This window comes from Nematolebias whitei, chromosome 9, assembly GCF_014905685.2.
Source record: "Nematolebias whitei isolate Nwh7 chromosome 9, NemWhi1, whole genome shotgun sequence".
In the NCBI taxonomy this organism is placed as follows: domain Eukaryota; kingdom Metazoa; phylum Chordata; class Actinopteri; order Cyprinodontiformes; family Rivulidae; genus Nematolebias; species Nematolebias whitei.
The window spans coordinates 291,368-317,848 of NC_056506.1; the positions used below are offsets into that span (position 1 = coordinate 291,368).

General features: G+C 42.8%; 1 protein-coding gene across 1 annotated transcript in view; it reads left to right on the top strand.

Annotated features, from left to right (window-relative positions):
• gpr158b (G protein-coupled receptor 158b) overlaps positions 1-26,481 on the top strand; it is a 496,707-nt gene that overhangs the window by 171,402 nt on the left and 298,824 nt on the right. The window contains exon 4 of the mRNA XM_037682052.1: positions 21,814-22,025. Coding sequence (XP_037537980.1) covers positions 21,814-22,025 — 212 coding nt within the window. The remainder of the gene's footprint in view (positions 1-21,813; positions 22,026-26,481) is intronic.

The window sequence follows — 26,481 nt, forward strand, 5'->3', positions numbered from 1 at the left end:
GACTATTTTCTCCAGTACTTTAGAAACAAATGGGAGTTTGGAGACAGGCCGGTAGTTGGAAACGACTGAGGGGTCAAGGTTTGTTTTTTTAGGAGAGGCTGGACAGGAGCATGTTTAAAGGATTTTGGCACCACGCCAGTAGATAAACTACTGTTTACTATGGCAAGAATGGACGGACCTAGAGTTGGAAACACCTCCTTTAGTAGTCGAGGGGGGACCACATCAAAGGGGGAGCCAGAAGGTTTCAAGTTGCACATGACCTGCTCTAGAGAAGATAGAGTGATGGGTTCAAAATGGTCAAAAGGAGCTACAGATTGAGGTGGGATGGATGGGTCATGAGTTGGAGGGGAAATGAGAGCCTTGGTGGTCGCAATTTTTTCCAAAAAGAAATGTAAGAAGTTGTCGCACAGCTCAGTCGAGGCTTCCAGAGGTGATGGTTCAGTGAGGTGGAGAACATAGTTTAGGGTGGAGAAGAGGACACATGGGTTGTGAGAGTTTGAGGTAATTATATCAGAGAAGTATTTGGATTTAGCAGCTTTTACTGTTTTCTGATAACGGCGCCAACTCTCTTTAAGTATTTGAAAAGAGACCTGCAGCCTGTCTTTCCTCCACTTTCGCTCCGCCCTTCTACATTGCTGCCTAACGGCCTTGGTGACATCACTCAGCCAAGGTTCTGCTTTGATTTTTGATTTTTTGGTTTTAACAGGTGCAACATGATCCAGAGTCTTTAAGCAGACAGAGTTGAACTGGGATGTCAGCTCCTCAGTGGTGGTGAGAAAAACTGGGGCCTGAATTATCATTTCAGAGTTATAAACATCTGTGAAACGTGTGGCAGTGAAGTGGTTAATGGTCCAAGTCCTACGTGCAGGAATGCACGACTTAGGAGTTAGATGGGGGAGGGTGAACTCAAACCGGACTGGCATGTGGTCTGAAAAAACATTATCACCAATAACAAGTGGCTTATCCGCCATGGTCAGCCCATCAGTCGACTTTGATCCTTTAGTAGAAATTATATTCAAGGAATCAGGATTGCATAGGGTCCTGGTGAACTCAAAAGCTACAGCAATTGCAAGATACCAAGCATATAATGAAGAATTGAAAAAAATGTGAGACTTCAGAGAAAGAAAGAAATCTCTGGCAAGATCAGAGAGTGAGCACAGCATTAAGAATGAAGCTTATGAGGGCTCGAAGGTAGACCCTGACAAGGAGAGAGGATCTTCTTTAATGGATCTTGATACAATTGGAGAGACCCAAGGTGACCACTGGCAAGGGAAAAGGTTGCACTGGAAGCCAGCACCTCACACAGTCCCCACCCTAGGCATGCACACAAAAGGGCCAAGTAATGGAAAAAGCCCATTCAAGGAAGATACTGGCTGTGAGTCAGACAGCGAGACAGAGAGGAGGTCATGATATAGGACTGTGGAGATTATATGTATAAAAATTGTTTGGAAAACACAAAAATGGTATGGTATTAAATTTATTCATTTTAAAAAAGTACAAAACAATTCCATAACAATGAAAAAAATATACACAAGATTTAAAATGAAAGGCAGCAGAAAGAAGAAAAACTCTTATTATATCTGCCCCTTTTTTCAAACAATTATTTCAATCATAATAATTTTCAAGTAACAGAACAAAATGAATAACTCTTTCTAATTTTTCTAATTCTAATTTTAAATACAGACTAAGTTACTTCATATATATTTTTTTAACAATCCAGTTTTGATTCTTTTTCTTAAATGTACACATTGACTTGGCATTTTTCACATCACTTTCTAGACCATTCCACAACCCAATTCCTTGGATTGAGGTAGACCTTCCCTTCAGACTAGTTCTGAATTTTGGTTTAACAAATATCTCTATCCCCTTAAGATTATAACAACTTTGTCTTTTAACAAAATTTATTTGAATATTTAACGGTAATGTGTTATTTTGAGCCCTATACATAACTGATAAAATACTATAATCTACCAAATCATGGAACTTCAATAACTTCAGCTGATAAAATAATGTGCTTGATGGGTGACTGTAATGCTTTCTGGTGATAATTCTTACAGCTCTTTTCTGTAAAATAAAAATAGGCTTGGAAAGGTTTTACACGCTTTCCCCCAAACATCAATGCAATAGATTAAATGTGGAACAATGATTGTGTTATACAACATGTACAGAGCTTTATCATTTAATAATTCCCTGACTTTGTATAGTACTGCAATAGATTTAGCTATTTTTGTTCTTACAGAATTTATGTGATTTTTCCATGTTAGCTGTTCATCAATGATTATACCCAAAAATTTCATCTCATTAACTCTACAAATCTCAACACCCTCAATTTTAAATGGATCATCAACAGTTTATCCTGATGCATGCTCAATAATCCAGGTAGAAAAATCTAAAAAAGTTAAATCTGGTCCTCTGGACATTCAAAAAAAAACCAAAACAAAGCAAAACAACAAAAAATGTAGAAACGTTTCGTCTCTCGTCCGAGAGACTTCTTCAGTCTGAGGTGCTGTTTTCAGCTCAGTCTCTTAAATAGCACCTTCTCAGAGTGGATCAACCAGTTTTGCTGCTGACAACCAAAACCAGCTGATCACATGCTCAAGAAGGACCATCAGCCTAACAATGGATCATTAGCACACTGATGGCTGTGTACTATTCACAGAGGGCTGAGTGATACTAGCAATCACAGCATTGTAAGAGGGGGACAATTGAACACGTAGGCCTCCACCCCTGTTTAATGATGAACGGTTTCTTTTCACAAAGATGGCCTCCTTTACACCTCTCTCAAACCATCGTTCCTCTCTATCCAGGATGTGCACATCTTCATCCCTGAAAGAGTGAGCGCTGGCCTGGAGATGAGTGTAGACTGCAGAGTCCTGGCCTGATGATGATGATCTTCTGTGCTGGGCCAAAAGGATGGCCCTAACCCTAACCCTAACCCAAACCCTTACTAATGCTGTTTCAGTGCTGTGGAGTTGCTTAAAACCAGATTGAAAAATCTCGAAGATTCTGTTCTCATTCAAAAACTTGTTTAATTGAATGAAAACTATTTTCTCCATGATTTTGGACAGGAAGGGAAGTTTTGAGATTGGTCTGAAATTTGAGCAAGTTGAAGGGTCAAGACCAGGTTTCTTAATTAATGGATGAACTACTGCATGTTTGAAAACATCAGGAACCACACTTGTCACAATACTACTATTTACAATAGTAAGAACAGCGGGTCCAATCGTGGGTAGAACTTGTTTGAAAAATGACGCAGGAATGGGGTCAGCGGGAGAACCGGAGGGTTTCATCTGACCAACGACTGTTTAGAAATGGGAGTGAAATGGGTTCAAACTGTTTGAAGACAGTTGAGCAAGGGACAAAGACAGAGGGATCAGTTGTGGACTGGGGGATGGATGACCTAATAAGCTCTACCTTATCAGCAAAGTATCTAGTAAAGTTGTTGAGGATATCAACGGAGGCCTTCATGTTGGAAGACCGAGGGACGTTTAAAGTGGAATTTACAGTATTAAAAAGAACTCGGGGATTATGACTGTTTGAAGCTATGATTTGGGAGAAGTATTTGTTCTTTTCAGATTTAACGATGCTCTGATAATCTTTAATTATAAAAGAAACCTGTAATTTGTCCTTTTTCCACTTATGCTCAGCTCTCTTGCATAGATGATTGGCTGCTCGAGTGGTCGCGTTCAACCAGGGGTGTGGTGCCCGCTTTGGTCGCCTGATTTTTAGCGGGACCACGAGGTCTAAGATCTTAGAGCAGGTCGCATCATGCCTACTGAGCAGCTTCTGCGTACTGTAGTGAACTAAGCCTCAGGTCAAAACCTGACCCTGAGGACCTTCATGGGACAGGAACTGTTATTTCATTGATTTGAGTCCAGAAATACAAATTAAGCTCATCCAGAGACTTTCTAAGTGTGTCCTGCACTAATCAATTGAAAGAACACTCTCTTTTTTATTGTCATTACTATTTTTACAAATGTCTTGATAATCCAAAAGTGTGTTTAGTTCAAATCATTTTAAATGTTGAAGTGAACTACTCATTTTAAATCAACTGTGAAACAGTATTAATGATTTTTAGTCCTCATTCAAAGTAGAAATCAAGTTAGATGTCTGTTACAAAGTAATTATGCATTTTTTGATCTTCTGTCTGAAATGAGAAGGAGTGATGTCGGTCAAAAGTCGGAGACAGTTGCAAACAAGTTTATTGGAACGAACTGTCATGTTTTTAAAACCTCTCAGACAGAAACAGAAAAACTGGCACCTGTGGTCTGTCATTTCGCCAAAACATTTCTCTGTCTGCTCCAAAACATTTCTCTGTCTGTTCTTAAAACATCTCACTGTTTTTCTGACTTGTAGTAACCTCTTACGTCACTAAAACCACACCCCTGTTGGTTCTTTCAACCAATCAGGACTTCTCAAATGAACCGGAAACAGAACTCTTTAAATGTCGACACTTCCTAGTTCCACCCAGTTCTGAGAGCAGAACCGAACAGGAAAAGTTCTGAGACATGAACCGGAGTTCTGGGAGAAAACAGAAGTTCTGAGTTCCTCTGAGTCTTCTCAGAGTCCCATTAAGTTCTTCTGATACTGATGAAGTTCGGCTGGAGTTCCTGTAGGAGCCACGATGCCTCACTGTGACTCCACCCGGTGAAAACTTCATAACTTCTGAGGAGGTTTGTTCTGTGGAATTAGTTCTCACGACATCTGCCGAGTCGCAGCCGCCCTGAGGAGACGCTGAAAGGTAGCGTACGAAGGACCTCTTGACTGCCGCGGATTCATCCTCCGCCAAAGGTAAAGAGTCGCCATGAACTTCACTACCAGTGTACCGCGGGCGAACTGCGCTTCAAAGGAGCGTGTTGTTCTGGTCTACAGACATACATCTTCATCCATCTTTTTCATCTCCATTTAAACTCCTTCATTTCCCATCTTTAAAACTCTTCTATCTTGCCAGTAATTAATCCAGATATTTTCAGAAATGTCTATTGTATTTTAGTTGCAAGTGAGAAGTCATGGCCGTATGATTTCTCATTGTAAAGCTCATTAATTAAGCTGTGTTATTGCGTTCAATCAGAATAATCAAGTGTACAATGTTGATGTTAAATTTTGATTCTGTTAATAAATGACCACACTCATTTTGATGGGTCAAAGAAAATTAACGTCTCATGTCACTGGTTTTTAGACCATCTCCCACACAGTATCTCTGTCACATATCTGTCAAGTAGCTCGAAAAAGAGAGAACCCGTCATTAAATATTGATTGTAATGGAGCTCCTACGCTAACTAACCCTACATCACTACAGTACTAATACAGGCAGAGTTTTCAGGGACTGAAGCAGCATCAGTAAGGAATGCAGAGGAAAAAAGAGCAGCGGTTGAAGAGTTAAATATCCGACAACTCTTGGCTGGAGCGGGGGATTTAGACTCATGAATAACAGAGGTTTGGAATGAAATGGGTTTGTGATCTGAAACAATAGGATCCCCAATTTTCAGATTAACCACAGATAAACCATGAGACAGAACTAAATCAAGTGTATGGCCCTGTTAATGAGTTGGACCAACATTTTGCATAAGGTTGAAAGATTGTATCAATTTTAGAAACTCCTGCACCAAAGGCTTGTCAGGACAGCAAACGTGCACATTAAAGTCTCCCAGAATCAAGACCCTGTCGTAATTGAGCAGTATTCCAATCAGAAAGTCAGAAAATTCACTTATGAAGTTTTTGTTGTATGAAGGTGGTCTGTAGATCAAGCAGCACAGTGTTGGGTTGGAGCAGCCCAGCTCAAAATACAGCAGTTCAAAACTCTGAAATGTCACAGCCTGGAGCTGTCTGCAGTTCCAGAGCTTTTTAAAAACTGTTAATAATTCACCACCCCTACCAGAAGTCCTTGGAGCATTAAAAAAGGCACAATCCACCGGCAAAAGTTCAGAAAAAACACTTAACTCACCAGGGACGAGCCAGGTCTCTGTAACAAACATGAAGTCCAGTTCATTGGAGCAGAAAAAGTCGTTTAAGACGAATGTTTTATTTGCCAGTGACCTCACATTCAGCAGAGCAATCTTTGTAAGACCAGTTGCTGAAGGTAAAGCTGTGCTTGGAGCACAGATCAGCTGTTTCAGATTTCTGGAGTTTGAACCACGCCTCCAAGGACCAGAGACGTCGCAGCTGTGCGCGCACCCGCGGCACGAGCCAGGCTCGACTACGGGGATCAGGCAGGACCCAGCAGGATCAACGAAGCACCCGGACAGGCAACTATCTAGCAGATGGTCGGCAGGAGATGATGCAGCAGACAGTCCGGAGTTGGTTAAGTTCCAGTGGAGATGGCCAAAACCACCACACCCGTTGCGCCTACCAGGCCCGGGCACCTGGAGCGAGCTGGAGTTGAGTGGGTCAGCAAAGCATCCGGATGGACAGTTTAACGTCTGATGGTCAGCAGCAGATGACGAAGTAGCAGAGAGCTTGAAGCTGGCTTTAATCCTCACAAGACGGCCGGCACATCTCCCACGGCGCCTGGAGCGATGTTTTTGGGTGGGCAGAAACGCCACGCGCTTCAGGTACACCGGGACATCAACAAGCAAAGGGGGTGGGGGTCCAGAGCTCTGATCAAAGTGGTCAAACAAGGTGGGGTTTGCAGTAGATAACTGTATTTTTAAAAGTCGTTGGCGATCATAAACAAGCAGTGAGTTTATGTCACCAAAGAAAAATGACAAAAACAGAAAAAAAAACAATCAAAACAGACAGAGGTGAATGGCAAGCCACCAGCACCGGCGCCATCTTCCCGGAAGCAAGGACAAAACATCACCATTCTCCCAGCAGACGAAGGAAGGTGCACATTGAATTTGAACCATAAAGACTATTATGAAAAAGTTATGACACTCATTAGTGACTTAACACTTCTCAGCCACTGAAAAGAGATCTAGGAAGTGGCTACAAGAAGAAGTTGATAGATTGCCTGTCATAGTCTGCACTTTGTCTGTTTTCTTTGTGTTCTTGTCTTTATTTACTTTCCTGTTCTGCCATAATTTATCCTCTTGTCTGTAATTTTTGTGCTTATCCTTCTCTTGGTTCCTTTTTTTGCTTCCTAGTGTTTTGCCTCCATCATGTGGTCTGTCTAAGTTACTACTCCCTCATTAAGTTCCAGGTTTCTTCACCTGTTGTCCTCCCAGCTATTTATCATTTGCCTTGTAAGTGTTGGTGTATTTAAGTCAGCATGTTCAGTTGTCTGGGATCTGGTCACTTCCTCATCAAGACATCTTGTTTCATGTCCTTCACTTTGTCATGTTTTTTGTCTTCCCTCATGACCTCTTATTATTCATGTAAGTTTTAGCTGCCACGTTAGCCCTTTTGTTTATTTTTTCATTAAATACTTTTCTTTACTCTTAACCTGAGTTGTTTGAGTCCTCCCTGCATTTTTTTGGGTTCAAAACAATACCAGATCCTTACAGAATGACCAGATCAAACTGAACCCAGCAGGAGGATGACAACATTTTTTGAGGTCATGTCCCGCCAAGCAGAAATGACTCTCCAGCAGAGCATATAGAGGAGAGAGACTAAGTTCAGGGGAACTCGCCTGGCCATAAAGCCTGTTTTCTCCTACCCACCTCAGTGGTTTCATGAGAGGCCTTTGGAAGTGGAACCAGATGATGACGACGATGAGTTCTGGTTCACCAATGTTCCAAGCTCACGCTGCCACCGTAAAAGGGGTCGATGGACTCTGCTCCAACCCACTGAGCTTCCTGTTTCTCCTGCATCTCCCCATCTGACCAAGAAGCAGCTAAGTTCAACCCAGCCGACCACAAAGCAGCTGAAACCATTTCCCTGCGTCTCAGTGGGGGTTGGCCACGACGCTCCACCCACCAGTGTCTCAGTGGGGGTTGGCCATGACGCTCCACCCACCAGTGTCTCAGTGGGGGTTGGCCACGACACTTCACCCACCAGTGTCTCAGTGGGGGTTGGCCACAATGTTCCACCCACCAGTGTCTCAGTGGGGGTCGATCACGATGCTTCACCCACCAGCGTCTCGGTAGGGGTCGGCCACGATGTGTCTCAACCTTGTAGCATTCTTGAGCCTCCTAGAGGTTCCATGCCTTCAGAGAGACCCAGGCCTTCAGAGGGTCCCAAGTCATCAGCAAAGAGTACCAGGCCAGCTGCCACCTCCCTGACAACCACGTCTGCTGCCACCTCCCTGACAACCACGTCTGCTGCCGCCTCCCTGACAACCACGTCTGCTGCCGCTTCCCTGACAACCATGTCTGCTGCCGCCTCCCTGACAACCATGTCTGCTGCCACCTCCATGACAACCACGTCTGCTGCCGCTTCCATGACAACCACATCTGCTGCAGACCATTCATCCCTGGCATCACCTGCACCTTCTTCTCTGCCTCTAGTGCTTGTTCAGTCCAAAGAGGCTATATCTTCTGAGGGCCCTTCCCAGCCAATGAAGCGGCAGAGACTTTATGAGACTGAACCTCTTGAGTACCCAACTCTGCTGGCTAAGAGGCAGAGACTTGGTGACAGACCACCTGCACACTTCTCAATGGGAGTTGACCACGACTGCCCACCTTCCATGCTTTCGGAGGGGTCTACGCCACCTGTAGCTCCTGAGGTCTCTGTGCTGCCTGCAGCTCCTAAGGTTTCTTTGCCTCATCATAGCTCTTCGCCTCGTCTCGAGATGTCCACACCACGACCTGATGTGTCCACGCCACTTGGGTGCTCTACAGCATCCATGGATCTGCTCCGGCGTGCTGGACGGCCTCACTGCCACCCTCCTAGACTGTTGACACATGCTGGATGGCCTCACGGCCGCCCACCTGCACTGTTGCCACGTGTTGGACGGCATCACAGCCACCCACCTAAGCTCTGGCCTTCCTCTGGATGGTCTCCCGGCGATCTACCTGAGATTATGCCACCCAATGTTATGCCCCCCTAGTCATCTGCCTATATAGTTTTTCCCAGGTCTGATCCTGTCGGGTTTTTGTGTTTTGATTGCTTAATTTTCCTTGATGCCCTCCATCCTGTTTTTTTCCCCTCTACCCACCCAGTCTGTTTCTTGTGTCTGGTCTTTGGGATGTCAGGAGCCATCCCTTGATGTGTGTGTGTGTGTGTGTGTGTGTGTGTGTGGGGGGGGGCTCTGTCATAGTCTGCACTTTGTCTGTTTTCTTTGTGTTCATGTCTTTATTTACTTTCCTGTTCTGCCATAATGTATCCTCTTGTCTGTAATTTTTGTGCTTATCCTTCTCTTGGTTCCTTTTTTTCACTTCCTAGTGTTTTGCCTCCATCATGTGGTCTGTCTAAGTTACTACTCCCTCATTAAGTTCCAGGTTTCTTCACCTGTTGTCCTCCCAGCTGTTTGTCATTTGCCTCGTCAGTGTTGGTGTATTTAAGTCAGCATGTTCAGTTGTCTGGGATCTGGTCACTTCCTCATGAAGACTTCTGCTTCTTGTTTCATGCCCTTCACTTCGTCTTGGTTTTTGTCTCCCCTCATAACCTCTTATTATTCATGTAAGTTTTTGCTGCCACGTCAGCCCTTTTTGTTTATTTTTTCATTAAATACTTTTCTTTACTCTTAACCTGAGTTGAGTCCTCCCTGCATTTTTTTGGGTTCAAAACAATACCAGATCCTTACATTGCCTGAAAATTTTGGAGCAGGACAAGGGTATTGACCGTATTCTGTGCCACAGACTGTACCCAGGGGAGGCCACACCTAGTCTTTATGGTTTACCTATAAAATACCTGTAAATTACCAGTTTGATGAGTGTCACATGGAAAATAGTGTGGATTTTCATGCAAAAAAGGAGTTGTAGTCAGAGGGGTTGATAATTTTAATTCTAGGGAAAGGGCCAATGTACCTGGGAGCAAGTTTTCTAGGGGTATCCTTAAAAAAATGTCTTTGGTGGATAACCATACCTCCAGGCCGAATATGTTGTCTGGTGTTTTGAAGCAGTTCGATCAGCAATCCTTTTGTTTTGGTCAGACAATCTGAGGAGTGCTGACCAGATATGGTGCCAGACCCTGTAACAACTCCTGACGTGCTGCTGGACGGAAGGAAAAGTGATCTCTGAGACCTGAGAAGGGAATAATGGAGGAGTAGCCCAAAGAAGTCTCAAAAGGGGACAGACCTGTTGCTGAGGACATCTGGGAGTTGTGGGCGTATTCAACCCAGGGTAGGTGTAGGCTCCAAGTAGAATAATAACTTTCAATGACACATCCAATAATGCTCAGTCAGGTCATCTGGACAGTTTCTTTTTTGTAGAGACGTTTCATCCTCTATCTGGAGGGCTTCATCAGTCTGAGGAGACCTAAGTAAACTGTTTCCCTACAAAGCATTAGACTCCTTAAGTGGACCAACCAGTTTGCTAGAGAAAATATGGTTTTTGGGGGTTGTCCTGTCCCCCATCGACTTGTCCCAGGCAGGCAGCCACCATCAAAATGGTTCAAGACATCAAAGATCATGCTCGATCATCCAGGCACCAAATCCAATTATGTTCAGTAAGGTCATCTGGACAACAAAGTCCATGCTCAATACCTGGATAGGTACACAATCCAACATTTTTTAGTCAGGTCATCTGAACAGTTACTTTTTTGTTATGAAATGTTTCACCTTCGATACGGAAGGCTTCATCAGTCAAGGAAACACACAACACAAAACTGATTGCCCCAACAGCTTACTCAAAAGTGGAACAAACCAGTTATGTTGGTGCTAAGGTGGTGTCTTTGGCACACCCCCTCCTCCTCTGCTGGACCTCTTCCTTGTCAGTCATGTCAAACTGGATGAAAACATCAAAGTCCATGCTCAATAATCCATGTATACAATCCAACATTTTTCAGTCAGGTCATCTGGACAGTTTATTTTTTTGTGCTGAAACGTTTTGCCTTCGATCCGGATGGTTTCATCAGTCAAGGAAGAACACAACAAAACTGATTCTTTCTCCAAAAACTTACTCCAAAGTGGAACAAACCAGTTATGTTGGTCCTAAGATGGTCTCTTTGGCACACCCCCTCCTCCATTGCCGGCCCTCTTCCTTATTGACAGTCATGTCAAACTGGTTGAAAACAAAAAAGTCTATGCCCAATAATCCAGTTATACAATCCAAAACTTTTTAGTCAGGTCATCTGGACAGTTTCATTTTTTGTTCTGATACGTTTCACCTTGGGTCCGGAAGGCTTCATCAGTCAAGGCAACAGTTTCTTTTTTGTAGAGACGTTTTACCCTCTATCTGGAGGGCTTCGTCAGTCTGAGGAATCCCAAGAATACTGTTTCCCTAACTAGTAATACAATCCTTAAGTGGACCAACCAGTTTCCTGGAGATAAAATGGTTTCTGGGGGCTGTCCTGTACCCCTTCGACTCCTCCCAGGCAGGCAGCCACAGCCAAAATGGTTCAAAACATCAAAGTTCATGCTCAATTATCCAGGCACCAAATCCAATAATGCTCAGTCAGGTCATCCGGACAGTTAAATTTTTTTTGGAGGGACATTTCGCCCTCTATCCGGAGGGCTTCATCAATCCCATGTAAACTTTCCCCACCCTAACCGTAACCCACCCAGTACACTCCTTAATTGGACCAACCAGTTTGCTGGTGATAAGATGGTTTCTGGGGGCTGTCCTGTCCTCCGTTGACTCCTACCAGACAGGTATTGAGCATGAATTTTGATTTCAATGATTCACCTTAATCTTACCTCCAGCTCCTAGTTGCACCTCTCTGTCTGGCCATTGGATTGAGGGTGGTAGCCGTAGGTAAGACTTGTAGTAGCACCCAGGACTTGGTAGAAAGAGCTCCTAACTTGGGAGATGAACTGAGGTCCTCTGTCTGATACAACAGCTGTCGGGATGCAGTGGAGGTGAAAAACATGATTGATCATTAGTTGTGCTATTTCAGAAGCAAAAGGAAGTTTTGTCAAAGGAATGAATTGAGCTGCTTTAGAAAATGGATCAATAACAGTGCAGATAACAGCATTGCCTGAAGACAGATGTAATCAAGTGATGAAGTCCAGGGCTATATGAGACCATGGGTGATTTGGGGATACCATTCAATTTTATTTATAGGGCACTTATATATACAAAATGAAGTAGATCAAAAATATAGACATAAAAACGATGCAGATAATAAATATGACGACCAACCAGTGTGGAGAGTACAGGTTCAAAACACAGATCATCTGGTGTTGAAAGCTACTGAATAGTAGTGAGTTTTTAAACAGGATTTGAAAACCGAGAGGGAGGCCCGTCTGACAAGCAGAGGTAACTCGTTCCAAAGTCTTGGTCATGCTACAGAGAAGGCCCTGTCACCTCTGTGCTTAAGACGAGTTACTGGAACTGTGAGGAGCAACTGGTCCACTGACCTCAGGGAGCGTGGTGGGACATACAGTTGTAGCAAATCAGAGAGATGGGGGGGGGGGGGGGGCTGTTCAGCGATTTGTAGACATACAGGAATATTTTGAACTGGATTCGAAGGTGAATCGGTAGCTAGTGCAGTGAGGCCAAAACTGGTGTAATGTGCTCTATTTTGCCTGTACTGGTTAAAAATCGGGCTGTTGCATTCTGGACCAGTTGTAGTCGTTCAATGGAGGTCTGACTGATGCCAAACATGAGTGAATTAAAGTAATCAAGCCTAGATGTAATGAATGCATGTATTACTGTCTCCAGGTTATTTTTGGAAAATATTGGCTTCAGTTTAGACAGCCGCCTCAGTTGGAAAAAAAATGATTTAACAATCATGTTTACATGATTGGGGCAGCACGGTGGCGCAACTGGTAGAACTGCTGCCTCTCAGCGAGCAGGTCCTTGGTTCAAACCCCGGTCCAGGGGCCTTTCTGGGTGGAGTTTACATGTTCTCTCCGTGCATGCATGGGTTTTCGCCGGGTACTCCGGTTTCCTCCCACAGATCAAAAACATGCATGTTAGGCTGATTGGTAACTCTAAATTGTCCCTAGGTGTGAGTGAGAGAGTGAATAGTTGTTTGTGTCGTTTGTCTCTATGTGGCCCTGTGATGGACTTGCGACCCGTCCAGGGTGTACCCCGCCCCTCGCACAGTGATTGCTGGACATGGGCACCAGCGACCCCCGTGACCCAAAATGGAATAAGCTGGTAAAAATAATGGATGTATGGATGTATGGATGGATGTTTACATGATTGTTAAGTTTCAGGGAAGGGTCCATTATCACTCCCAAATTAGTGACTCTTTGTTTTTCTGACAGCGTTAGAGTGGAAAGGTTGATGCAGTGGTTTGTGATCATGTCATTGGGAGGGAACAACATGACTTCATACTTCTTTTCATTGAAACTTAAGAAGTTTAAAGCCATCCAGACCCTGATGTCAGTCAGGCAGTCGAGCAGCAGTTGAATAGAGCATGTACCATTGTGTCTTAGGGGGAAGTAAATTTGACAGTCGTCGGCATAGAAGTGAAACGGCATGTTGTGTTTCTGGAAAATAGCACCAAGTGTCAGCAGGTATAGAGAGAATAGGAGGGGACCCAGGATGGACCCCTACGGAACCCCCCATTTAAGCTCTGTCACTGCAGAACTAAAATCCTTGATGGAGACACAAAAGGATCTGTCATTGAGGTAGGATCTGAACCAATTGAGGGCTGACCCTGTGATGCCCACCCACTGCTCCAACCTAGCAATGAGGATCTCATGGTCGATGGTGTCAAAGGCAGCTGTGAGGTCCAATAGGACAAGCAGCACAGAATCACCAGTATCTGTGGATCTGAAGATGTCATTAAAAACCTTGAATAGGGTAGTTTCAGTGCTGTGGAGAGGTTTAAAGCCAGATTGGAAAAGCTCTAAGATGGCGTGTTCCTCAAGGAAGCACTTCAACTGGGACTCAACTATTTTCTCCAGTATTTTGGAAACAAATGGGAGTTTGGAGACAGGCCAGAAGTTGGAAACGACTGAGGGGTCAAGGTTAGTTTTTTTCAGGAGAGGCTGGACAGCAGCATGTTTAAAGGTTTTTGGCACCACACCAGTGGATTAACTACTGTTTACTGTAGCCAGAATGGACAGACCTAGAGTAGGAAAAACCTTCTTTGTTCTTGTTCTTGTTGTGGGGACCACAACAAAGGGGGAACCAGAAGGTTTCAAGCTGCACATGACCTGCTCTAGAGAAGATAGAGTGATGGGTTCAAAATGGTCAAATAGAGCTACAGATTGAAGTGGGATGGATGGGTCATGAGTTGGAGGGGAAATGAGAGCCCGGGTGGTCGCAATTTTTTCCAAAAAGAAATGTAAGAAGTTCTCGCACAGCTCAGTCGAGGCTTCCAGAGGTGATGGTTCAGTGAGGTGGAGAATAGAGTTTAGGGTAGAGAAGAGGACACATGGGTTGTGAGAGTTTGAGGTTATGATGTCAGAAAAGCATTTGGATTTAGCAGCTTTTACTGCTTTCTGGGCAGCACGGTGGCGCAACTGGTAGAGCTGCTGCCTCTCAGCGAGCAAGGTCCTTGGTTCAAACCCCGGTCCAGGGGCCTTTCTGGGTGGAGTTTGCATGTTCTCTCCGTGCATGTGTGGGTTTTCTCTGGGTACTCCGGTTTCCTCCCACAGTCCAAAAACATGCATGTTAGACTGATTGGTAACTCTAAATTGCCCCTAGATGTGAGTGAGAGAGTGAATGTTTGTTTGTCTCGTTTGTCTCTATGTGTCCCTGTGATGGCCTTGCGACCCATCCAGGGTGTACCCCGCCCCTCGCACAGTGATTGCTGGACATGGGCACCAGCGACCCCCGTGACCCAAAATGGAATAAGCGGGTAAAGAAAATGGATGAAATGGATACTGCTTTCTGATAACGGTGCCAACTCTCTTTAAGTATTTGGAAAGAGACTTGCAGCCTGTCTTTCCTCCACTTGTGCTCCGCCCTCCTACATTTCTGCCTAACGGCCTTGGTGACATCATTCAGCCAAGGTTCGGCTTTGAGTTTAGATTTTCTAGTTTTAACAGTAGCGACATGATCCAGAGTCTTTAAGCAGACAGAGTTGAACTGGGATGTCAGTGCCTCCGTGGTGGTGAGAAACACCAGGGGTTGCAGGGGTGTTGGTCAGCCCAAGAGGCATGACCAGGTACTCGAAATGACCTAAATGGTTTTAAATGCAGTTTTCCATTCATCCCTTTTTCTTATCCTTACTAAATGATAAACATTAAGGAGATCCAGCTTGTTGGAATTTACTGCATCTTGTAGTTGTTCATATATTGATCTACATCAGAGGTAGAGGATACTTGTTTTTAGCAATTATCTAGTTTAATCATCTGAAGTCAATGCATGGTCTGAGAGTCTAGTCTTTCTTAGCAACAAAAAAAGAATCCTGCCCCAACAGGAGAACTACACGGGCAGATAATAACAGATTTGAAAGAATCCTCAATGTACTGTCTCATTGCCTCTCTCTCAGGACCTGATAGGTTATACAACCTGCTAGACGGAAAGGGGGCACCAGGAAGGAGGTCAATGTGGCAGTCATATGGTCTGTGTGGTGGTAGAGACAACGATCATTAGCTATGTTTACATGCGCAATTTTTTTTGACTGGATTGAAATGTTTTCAGATTAAATAATTAAAATGTTTCGTTTACATGGGCACAATCTGTACATGACGAGCATTTACATGCAGCGGGCTTTGTTCTGAACAGAAGTACTGACATGCGCAGAGTGGTAACTTTCCTTACAAAAACACTGAAGAAGATGTTCTACTTCTAGTTTACTTCTGGGATGAACGTAAACAAACCTGAGCACCCAAAATGGACCCATGACAGTTTTTAATGACGGTAGAGATGTTACTGCACTCCCTGACTGAGCTACAGGGAATACAGGTCATTTGGAGCTCTTTCAAAATTTCTAGTAGAAATGTTGTGTTGCTCACCGACCAGTTTTGCTTCCCCAACATGCTAATATTATTAGCATTAGCCAGGTGGAAATGACATAGGTCGCGCATGCGCAGTTAGGTCAGTTTTTCACAATCAGAACAAAATTAACTGATCAAGCGTTTACATGCACACCGTTTGGGTTATGAATTGGTGTAAACCACCCGTTTCGTTCTGATCACAAATTATTTCAGATTGCGCTGAATAAACAAAACATAACCTGAACGGGGCGTTTGCATGATGCGTTTTTATTCCGAACGGCCGTTTGATCCAATTACTTATGTCCATGTAAACATAGCTATGATTTGCTAAATACTGGGACAAGAGAGTGATAAAGTTCAGCAACTTTAGAGAGGTCAATGCCCTCTTGGGGTTATTTGCAAAGAGCCCCGGGAGATATGGACAAATGTAAACAGTTCTTAGAACAAGAGTCATCCCATCTTTCAACTCTATTTTCGACCCAATTTATGAAAGGATTGTCTTTTGTTTTTTGGTGTATTGAGGACGTGGTTTGTCCGCTAAGGGTAGCAACTGCAAGTGCGGGGGGGGGGGGGGGGGGGGCTGTTAGTTCAATTGTGCGGATTTGAAGCTCCTCCACCAGGCCTCACCTGATCAAGTTTTGCTCCGCCACATAGTCAATCAATGCCTGATGGGAAAATTTGTGGTATTATTGCACAGAAACGTTGGCAAACACGAGTTTTTCAAAGAGAAAATGAAGAAATTCATTCAACCTTTATTTAGACAGGTAAATCCCATTGAGCCTTGAGGACTCATTTACAAGAGAGACCTGATTTCAACAAAGAATGATGACAACAATGGCCAACAGCGACAACAATAAACAGTTCTAAAACGTCATACTACAATTTTATTTTTATTTTTTTAACAAATAGGATGGCTAAAAGAAAAAGGTAACAAAAAAACATCTAGATTCTAAGGTGAATGTAGAAAACTAAAAACAGGAACATACCACCAAATACCCACCAGTATCTCCTGTTTTACTAGTGGGCTCCTTTTTAACCGTAGATGACATGCTGCGAAGAGTGTCCTTTCTTAACACAATACAGGCATTCATTGTTGGTTATGCAATGTTGACATTCCTCCGACTTGAGCCAAGTCCTCCCGATCTACATCAGTTCAGGTTTAGGTTGCCTGGGCAACGAAACAGCTTGCTTACTTCCGGGTTCAAATTATTCAATTTCAATTCAATTCTATTTATTATATAGCGCCAAATCACAACAAAGTTGTCTCAGAGCACTTTACTAATTGGCTTTTTTTATGTATGTGAATGTTCCTATAAAGTGCCCTATCTAAGGAATAATAGTCACAAGAACTGTAGTTCTCTTCCATGGAATGTTCCCGGAAGCAGTTGTAGATTTACCTTGTGTAGTGATGTAGCTGTTAGCTTCACTACTAATTAATTATTCTTAAAGCTAGTTCAAGCACAAAGAATATTAATTGTTTAATTACAACGGATTCTTTTATTTTTTTAGTTAAATTTGTTCTGTGACCAAGATAACTTGTGAGTGGAGTGTTTAATCAGTGACATGAGACGCCATTTTATCTTTGACCCATCAGAATAAATGCTGTCATTTATTTAACAGAATCAACATGTACACATTGATTTGCTGATCTGTTTTTTATTAATAAACTTGGCACGCTTTACTAAACAAGACAACAGAGCATTACTGATTGAGACTGATTCATCTCTGAAGGCATCTAGCTTGATTTACTGGCAAATAGAGAAGTTTAAGAGAGGAGGAATAGATTTAAGGAGGACGTTTTAGATGGATGAAAGTTATGTGTTGAACCAGAACATGGCACCCTTCCTCCAACATCATCCAGCTCAGCCCTCCGGTACACTTCACGGCGTCAACGGCTTGTTACTTGAGATAGTGGATACCTCCACTCCGGAACAGAAGTCCATTGGTACGCCGTCTTTTCAGCGTCTCCGGTTAGAGTAGCTGGGGGCCATCAGAAATCGTGACGAAGTACTCGGTTCAACCGAATAAGCTTCCTTAGAAGTTGAGCTTTTAATGCTCGGGTTGAGTTACAACCGAGGAAGGCTGTGACTACGCTGGAACAGAGAGACCCTTGGAACATGGTCAAATCCATCTGCTACTTAGTTGAGTCTCATCTTCGACTGGAAGTTCCAGCAAGACTGGAAAAGACTGCAAAGACTCCAACAGACGACGAAGACCAAGACTGAATAGTTCCAAGAAGACTGAAAAGTTCCAAGAAGTGTTGCCTTTTAAAGGTTATCTACTTCCTGTTACGTGGTACTTCCTGATTGGTTGAAACAACCAGCAGGGGTGTAGTTTAGTGATGTCAGAGGGTCACTAGGAGTCAGTAGGCAGCAGGATTGTTTTTAAAAACGGTTAGTACAGACAGAGAAATATTATGAAGAGGTGAGACAAAGCAGGTGCCAGCAGCTCTTATTTACTGTCTGAGAGTTTTAAAACAAGACACTTCGTTCTCATAACTTGTCTCTGACTTTCGACCGACATCCACTACTCCTCATTCAGACAGAAGACTAAATGCACACTTACTTCGTAAATAGACATTTAACTGTATGATCAAAGTTTATTGAGGTTTAAAAATCATTAATACTTTTTCACAGTTGATTTAAATGAGTGGTTCACTTCAACATTTAGAAATGGTATGAACTAAACACACTTTTGATTATCAAGATATTGTAAAATAGTAATGATAATGTAAAAAGAAAAGTGTTCTTTCAATTGATTAATTCAGGATACAATTAAATAGTCTCTTGATGAGATATTTTTGTATTTCTGGATTCAAATCAATGAAATAGCAGTTCCTGTCTCCTGAAGGTCCTCAGAGACAGATTGAGGTCGGAGGTCTAGTTCACTACACTTGTGAGGTTAATCAGTTGGTTCCGGTCTTCTGGTGTTTCACTGGTAGCGAGTTGATCCTTTATGCATTTATTCAATGCGTGAATAAAAGCTCCCCTGAGAGGATTCTCATAACAGTCAGCCCTCTCTGCCCAAATGCGGAAATGGATGATGAACTCGGTGACGGGTCTGTTTCCTTGCTATAATGTAAACATCTTCTGGGTCACTTCTTCCTGCTGCAGGGATTTGTCAAAAACTTGCTCAAAGTCCTCAATAAATGAGAAAAAAGTTATCAACTCTGTCTGGCATTTGTGCAGGTAAGCATGAGCCCATTGGAGCACTTCGCCCTTTAAAGCACTGATAATGAAATTCATGTGGGCAGTGTCTGAGGAGTAAGTTAGCGGAGCACGATTGAAAGAAAATATCCATTGTAATAAGAAGCCGCTGTACTTACTGGGGTTGTCTTCAAAACAACTGCATTTTGTTTGTACATTGGTTTAGCTTCAGAGGGGAGGAGTACAGTACTGTTGCAAACGATCTGCGGTCTGTGTATATGGTTGTTTCTGCAAGAATTTTTGAGGGTTGTTCTGTGATTTGTGAGAACAGACAACACAGTGTAAGTTCACAACCGAGCTTTTGCAAAAGGGTAGCTACAGTCACAACTGTGTTAAAGCTGTGAGCTGAGAATTACAAAGACTTTCAACATCTGCTCATTTTTTATTGTCACACAGAAAGGAGTGAAAACTGGACATCTTGTTTATGCAGGCAGTTTAGATTACACAACGAGGGCAAGGCGGTCTAGAACATTTTGATTAAATGCTTACATGGGTGTGAGTAATGAGTTCCTTATACCATTGTATCATTAAATTCTGCTTCGTACGCACAGTTAAGAAAAACAATAACAGTGTGAGATTGATAATGTGAGATTGATAAAATATGAGTTTATGTATAAAACCCTGACATCTGTGGTTTTACAAAAGAAAAAACAGCTTTCAGAAACTACTACGTGGGTGAACGTTATCAGTTCCTGTCATTTGGTTTAACTTTACAAGTTCACAGCTTTAAGGTCAAACAGGCACTCTAAAACAAAGTTTGATAAAGTTTTAAGATACAAAAACCCTATCAAAGGAATGCACCAATCAGTAAGCTTTCAGACTCAGATGTTGTATGAGCTGAGCTGTAAGCTGGATGCGATTTCTGAGAATCACAGGCCACTATGGGGCGGCTGTGGCTGAATGGTTAGAGCAGTCGTCCTCCAATGTGAGAGTTGGGGGTTCGAATCCACCAGCAGTCACGTCGAAGTATCCCTGGGTAAGAACCCCTCATAGCCTCTGATGTGTGTCCCATCAGTGTATGAAAGTGATCTAAAAGCACTGATTAGTGTCATTAGAATGATTTGTTCAATTAGCTTTGTAGAGATCTAGTAAAGTGCTGTATGAATGGGTAAATGAGGACACAGATTGTCGTGTAAAGAGCTTTGAGTATCTTGAAATAAGATAGAAAGGTGCTATATAAGTACAGTCCATTTACCATTTACTTGCAGCTCCTGGGACTAACTGGCATGAAGGAATTGACCTTGGAGAAGGCTACAAGCTCGGTCCAGAGGTGTGACCACAAAATTTGACAGTTTGGAATCACCATGGAGATGTACCAGCAGAACTTTCAAGGCATACGTGGAAATCAAACAGAGTCTGCCTGACACAAAATAATTGAGTTATCTGAATTTGGCTTCCCCACTTGGCCTTGATTTGGCCAGCTATCTCAAACTTCTCCTGGCTGTTTATGTGAACGAGAAGCCCCCCCCCCCCCCCCCCCCCAAAAAAAAAGCACACACACACACACCCATTACTCCCCTCTCGAGGACATCTGTGTATCTGTGTCAGAGTTGAGCCGACTGATAGACACTGTGCCATCTTATCATGACTATGGAACTTTCTGGCAGTCCATGGACAACTCATTGCCTTCATCGGCCTCCTCATGCATAAATGTATTATGACATCATTATGTCTGCTGTTTATGTGCAAGGTCTTTTTTTCCAACTCTCACACTGTGCCCTGGCCAGGACATAGTGCAAGACATTATTTTTTTTTACCTCCCCTCCTCCTCGTGTTTACTCTTTTCCTTACTTTTGTCTGTTTGTCTGACTAAAACAGGTCTCACTTGTAAATGAGTCTCTGAGGCTCAATGTGATTAATCTGTATAAATAAAAGGTTGAATGAAAAAATCTGGATGAAGCAAAATTTTCTTAAATTAAACGCTGACAAAACTGACATATTCCTCATTGGTCCAAATAGTGTTACCAAATACAGTCTTTACTCAGCACCCCACCCTCCACCCCCACCCACCCCTACCCACTACAATAAGTGAAAAACCATGAAGTAGTGATAGTAGTACAAGTAGTAGTAGTGTATCGTGTCTCGTCATACACGTTTGCATCATCACTGGATGGAGAGTGACAAACATACGTTTGGAGGTTCATGACCTCAGTCCATTCAAATTCCAAGATGTAACATAATAAACAAATAATAAATATCAGGAGAGAATTAAAAATAATAATCAACTTGTCATTTTTTGCCTAATTACTTAATTTATGAAGTCATGATTTCTAGCACATTTCTTAATAATTCTCTAGAGGATCATGCAAACCTTCAGCAGAGCTTGGATATACGCACTCTGTGTGCTGATTGTATGCCTGTTATAAATTCAAATAAAAAAAACTATTTTGTTAAACGAGAGCACTCAGAAAATGACAAAAATAAAATTTTCAGACTGAACAGTGCTCAGTACAGAGGCCTGTCAGGTATTCTTGGTGGAGGATTGAAGAAGATGCTGCCACAATAATTCATCCTCCTTTTCTCCATTATTACCTCAGCCCAGTTAAAAAGCTGTGTTCTTGTAATGGTCCCCCAAGGCTCTTTGATTTACCGGAATGATGATCTTAATGCTTCACATTGATTCTCTGAGCAGTTAACAGGAAGACAATGTGGTAAAAAGGAATGAATGTATAAAAAACAGTGATAGTCCTTGAAAGCACAACAGTAAACTGTTCTGATGAACATTGCAGAGATTTATTTCATGATTCAGATGAGAACATACTGATTAATGTGAGCTCACCTCCTCAGGGAAGGAGCCAGGCTCGAGCCAAGACGACTTCTCCGACGTGTCCAACAAGTGTCTGCCGTGTCGGGAGGGCTGCTCTTCCTGCCAGGATGACACCCCCTGCCTGGTGCAGGAGGACGGGGCTCTGTGGCTTGCCCTCACCTCCTTCCAGGCTCTATGCATCCTGCTGGACCTGGCCTGCATGTTTGGAGTTTACCACTTCAGGAAAAACAAGGTGAGTAGAAACAACTTCTGTCCTATAAACATTCTCATATATATAATCTGATCAAACCCAAACAATGAGCGGAGAAAATTAGGAGCTTAAGCCAAAATACCAAATACTTCAAATTATTATGCTGTGTCTTAATCAGTTTTTGTTTTAACTCCCACAGTTGAGCACCCTTTAACTGCAAACCTCAGAGTTTTTCTGCAACATGTTTGTAGTTGGAGTGGAAGGATGAAGGCTTTCACTGTGACGTGACTCATAAACCTCCAACTCTGCTAAGAGCCAAAAAGCCATTACAGACTTTCAAAAAGACATAATTACTGAAAAACTCTCAACAGAAGGAAAATAAACATGTAGACCATTAAACGAAGATGCTTCATATTTCTAGCGAGGGAACATTGTAATTCCCTCTTGTTTAAATTAAGTATATTGCTTTGATTTTTATTTCATATTGCGTTTAGTACAATCTATTGTACAGCGTTGTTTCAGCAAACTCATTAAAGTTTTATTCTTTTACAGGGCAAAGCCCCCACCCCATTTCTGGGAATAGGTCCCTTAAGATACATTCAAATGTACCATTGTTTAATTAAATGAACATCAAAAGTTCATGACTGTGTTTGCATGCAAGTTGCAGAAACTAACAGGAGCACTAAACATCTTCCTCTGACCACTCCCAGGCTCAGTTTTTGGTTTCCTTCTAACGCTTGATTTAACATCTGGGTCACATGGTCATGTGACCTAAAGCAAAAGTGTTTTCTTCTTTTTACAAAGGTCTGAAAACATAAAAATGATGAGAACAAGTTGCTAAACATCAGTGTCAAATAATGTTAAACTTTAGTAAAATTGTTTGCCACCCAGCAGGTTTGTGTGATAAAGCCAGACTGTATCTTCTGCCTAGTGTCTGTGTTTCCTTCCTAGTATGTGGGTGAGCATGGCAACGGGGCCTCAGAAGGCAGGTGCACAGGAAACGAACGTTTCCTATGTGCGTGGGCGAGGGCCTTGTTCTGCCCAAGTTCTTTTGAAGGAAAGTGTTACGAATGAATAACATTGCTTGAATTCATATGTGAATTAATAAGTAATTATGTGTGATTACAAGTAATTAAAAGAGCGTGTTTAAGTTGAACAAACTTGTGATCTAAGATGTTACAAGTGGGGTGGCTGATATGAACAAACTGTTCCAAACACTGAGGCAAGAACTCAAGTTAGTGGTGAGCACCATATATGGCAAGGCCTTAAGACGAGGTGCTTCCTGGGTTCTGAGAAATGCACTTTGTGTGTTTCCTAGGTGCCAGGAAACTTACCTTGGATGACTGTAAAGGACCAATCAGAAGGTTACACCAGATAGTTGCAGTGCAAAGATAATACGTTGAAACATGTTTAGACTGGTTTGAACCGGTTTAAGGACTATATAAACCTTACACATCCTCAAAGCTGGACTGAACGGACCGGAGAACTGATGAAACACAGAACGATATTGAACCTGCTCCTAGGAGCCACTGAAAAAGTTTTGGACAACCCAGAAGTAATTCCTTTTTAGTGAAGACAGGAGTACTTCTTTTTGTTTCAGCCAGATTGATTGCCAAACCAGATCTTTCAGTATTAGGACTGCTCTTTGGGCAAAGGGTGCTTCCTTCCAGGACTCTGGGAGAGAAAAAAATTGCTTGTCAATAACCAAAGAATTCTTCAGACAAAGTTATGGTAAGAGATACCCTGATGTTAAAGATGGGAGCTGGCTGCGGACCACCGGATCCGGAAACCCCCTCCAGCCCACGTCTTTACCCCCGGCTCGAACCTCCCTCAGAAGTGGCACTATAATAATCAATAAATCAAGGAAATGTCAATTAAGTTTTATCAATTATATTAGAAAAGGCAGGAAAAGATTACAGTTTCACAGCGCTGGACTCTACAGTCTGTGACGCGTTCACAGACCCGGAAGAAAAGCCTCGAAGTCCCGTGTCATTACTAATTTATGGGGTTATATGACTCCTCCTTTCGCAGAAGGGGAGCTCAGCCTAAGTGTGGTCTTATGTGGACTGACGTGTTAGGAAATATGAGACCGTGCTTCAAAGCCTTTCTACATGATGTGGCAAGCAGATTAAACTATTTGACTGATATTGAAATCCCAGGGAGACTCTCTTGAGAGCTGCTGGCCCAGTTTAAGCCAGTCAGAACCGGGTCATAATTTCATTATAATCCCGTCTCTGAGCAGATCAAAACCATAAGACCAGTCTAGATTAAACATATCTTAACACTGATTTATCGTTCTTTATAAATTTTATATGAAATAATATCAACAATCAATTCTATCAACTCATAAGAACCCTGAGGTCCCCGGACACTCCATCAAAGCTCACTGGAGCTAGGAAATCACCACTTTAGTGAACTTTCAATCCTTTGGACACCAAAATCAATCAATCAGGATCCTTCCTCAAGCAATGCATGGACACTTTATTACTGATTTTACTAAATAATCAAATGTAATCATTTTGGATTGTGCAATTAACACTGTCCCCTGCCAACCATAAATTAAAGCAAAACATAAAATATAAAATTGATCACACTATTTTGCTTGAAAAATTGAAACAATATGGTATTAGAGGTCTAGCCATAGAGTGGATATCTAGCTATTTAAACAGAAGAAAACAGTTTGTACAGATTGATGAGGTTAGATCTGGTTTGTGTAATGTCTCATGTGGAGTACCTCAAGGTTCAGTTCTTGGGCCTAAGCTGTTTATTTTGTATGTAAATGATTTAGTTAAGGTGTCTAGTATTCTCAAGTGTGTTTTATTTGCAGACAATACTACTTTCTTTTGTTCGGGTAAAGACTTAAATCAGATGTTTGAATTAATGAAGATTGAGTTTGTAAAAATTCATACTTGGTTTAAATTAAATAAATTATCACTTAATCTAGAAAAAACAAATTATATGATATTTAGTAAAAAAAAAAGCCATCTATAGATTTTCCTTTCGAAATTGATGGTGTTGTGATAGAAAGAGTGAGTGAAGTAAAGGTTCTGGGAGTGATTATAGATGATAAATTGACATGGAAAAAACATATTAATTTTGCAAGAACTAAAATTTCCAGGTCTATAGCAATGCTACATAAAGTACGAGAATTTCTGACTGATAAAGCATTGTGTCTACTGTACAATACAGTTGTTGTGCCACATTTGATTTATTGTGTTGCTATCTGGGGTACAGCTTGTAAAACTGCAACCAAGTCTATTTTTATTTTACAAAAAAGAGTTATAAGAGTTATAGCAAAAAAGCATTATCGCCATCCTTCAAGTATTTTGTTTTATCAACTGAAAATTCTTAAGTTTTATGATTTGGTGGATTACAATATTCTATTATTTATGTACAAGGCTCAGAACAAAAATTTACCATCAAACATACAAGTCCATCCATCCATCCATTTTCTTCCGCTTATCCGGGGTCGGGTCGCAGGGGTAGCAGCCTAAGTAGGGAGGCCCAGACTTCCCTTTACCCAGCCACTTGGGCCAGCTCTTCCGGGGGAATCCCGAGGCGTTCCCAGGCCAGCCGAGAAACATGGTCCCTCCAGTGTGTCCTGGGTTTTCCTCTGGGCCTCCTTCTGGTGGGACGTGTCCGGAACACCTCACCAGGGAGGCATCCAGAAGGCATCCTAAACAGATGCCAAAGCCACCTCAACTGGCTCCTCTCGACGTGGAGAAGCAGCGGCTCTACTCTGAGTCCCTCCCGGATGATCGAGCTTATCACCCTATCTCTAAGGAAGAGCCCACACACCCTGCGGAGAAAACTCATTCCGGCCGCTTGTATCCGAGATCTCATTCTTTCGGTCACAACCCAAAGCTCGTGACCATAGATGAGGGTGGGAACGTAGATCGATCGGTAAATTGAGAGCTTCGCCTTTTGACTCAGCTCTCTCTTCACCACGACAGACCTGTACAGCGCCCGCTTCACTGCAGACGCTGCACCTATCCGCCTATCGATCTCACGCTCCATTTTTCCTTCATTCGTGAACAAGACCCCAAGACACTTGAACTCCTCCACTTGGGGTAGGACCTCCTCCCTGACCCGGAGAGGGCACTCTACCCTTTTCCGGCTCAAGACAGTGGCCTCGGATTTGGAGGAACTGATCTTCATCCCGGCCGCGTCGCATTCGGCTGCGAACCACTCCAGCGAAAGCTGTAGATCACGATCTGATGAAGCCAATAGGACCATATCATCTGCAAAAAGCAGAGATGCAATCCTAAGGCCACCAAAACGGATCCCCTCAACACCTTGGCTGCGCCTAGAAATTCTGTCCATAAAAGTTATGAACAGAATCAGTGACAAAGGGCAACCTTGGCTGGTGTCCAACTCTCACCGGGAACAAGCTCGACTTACTGCCGGCGATACGGACCAGGCTCTGGCACGGTCATACAGGGACCTAACAGCCCGTATCAAAGGGCCCGGTACCCCATACTCCCAGAGTACCCCCCAC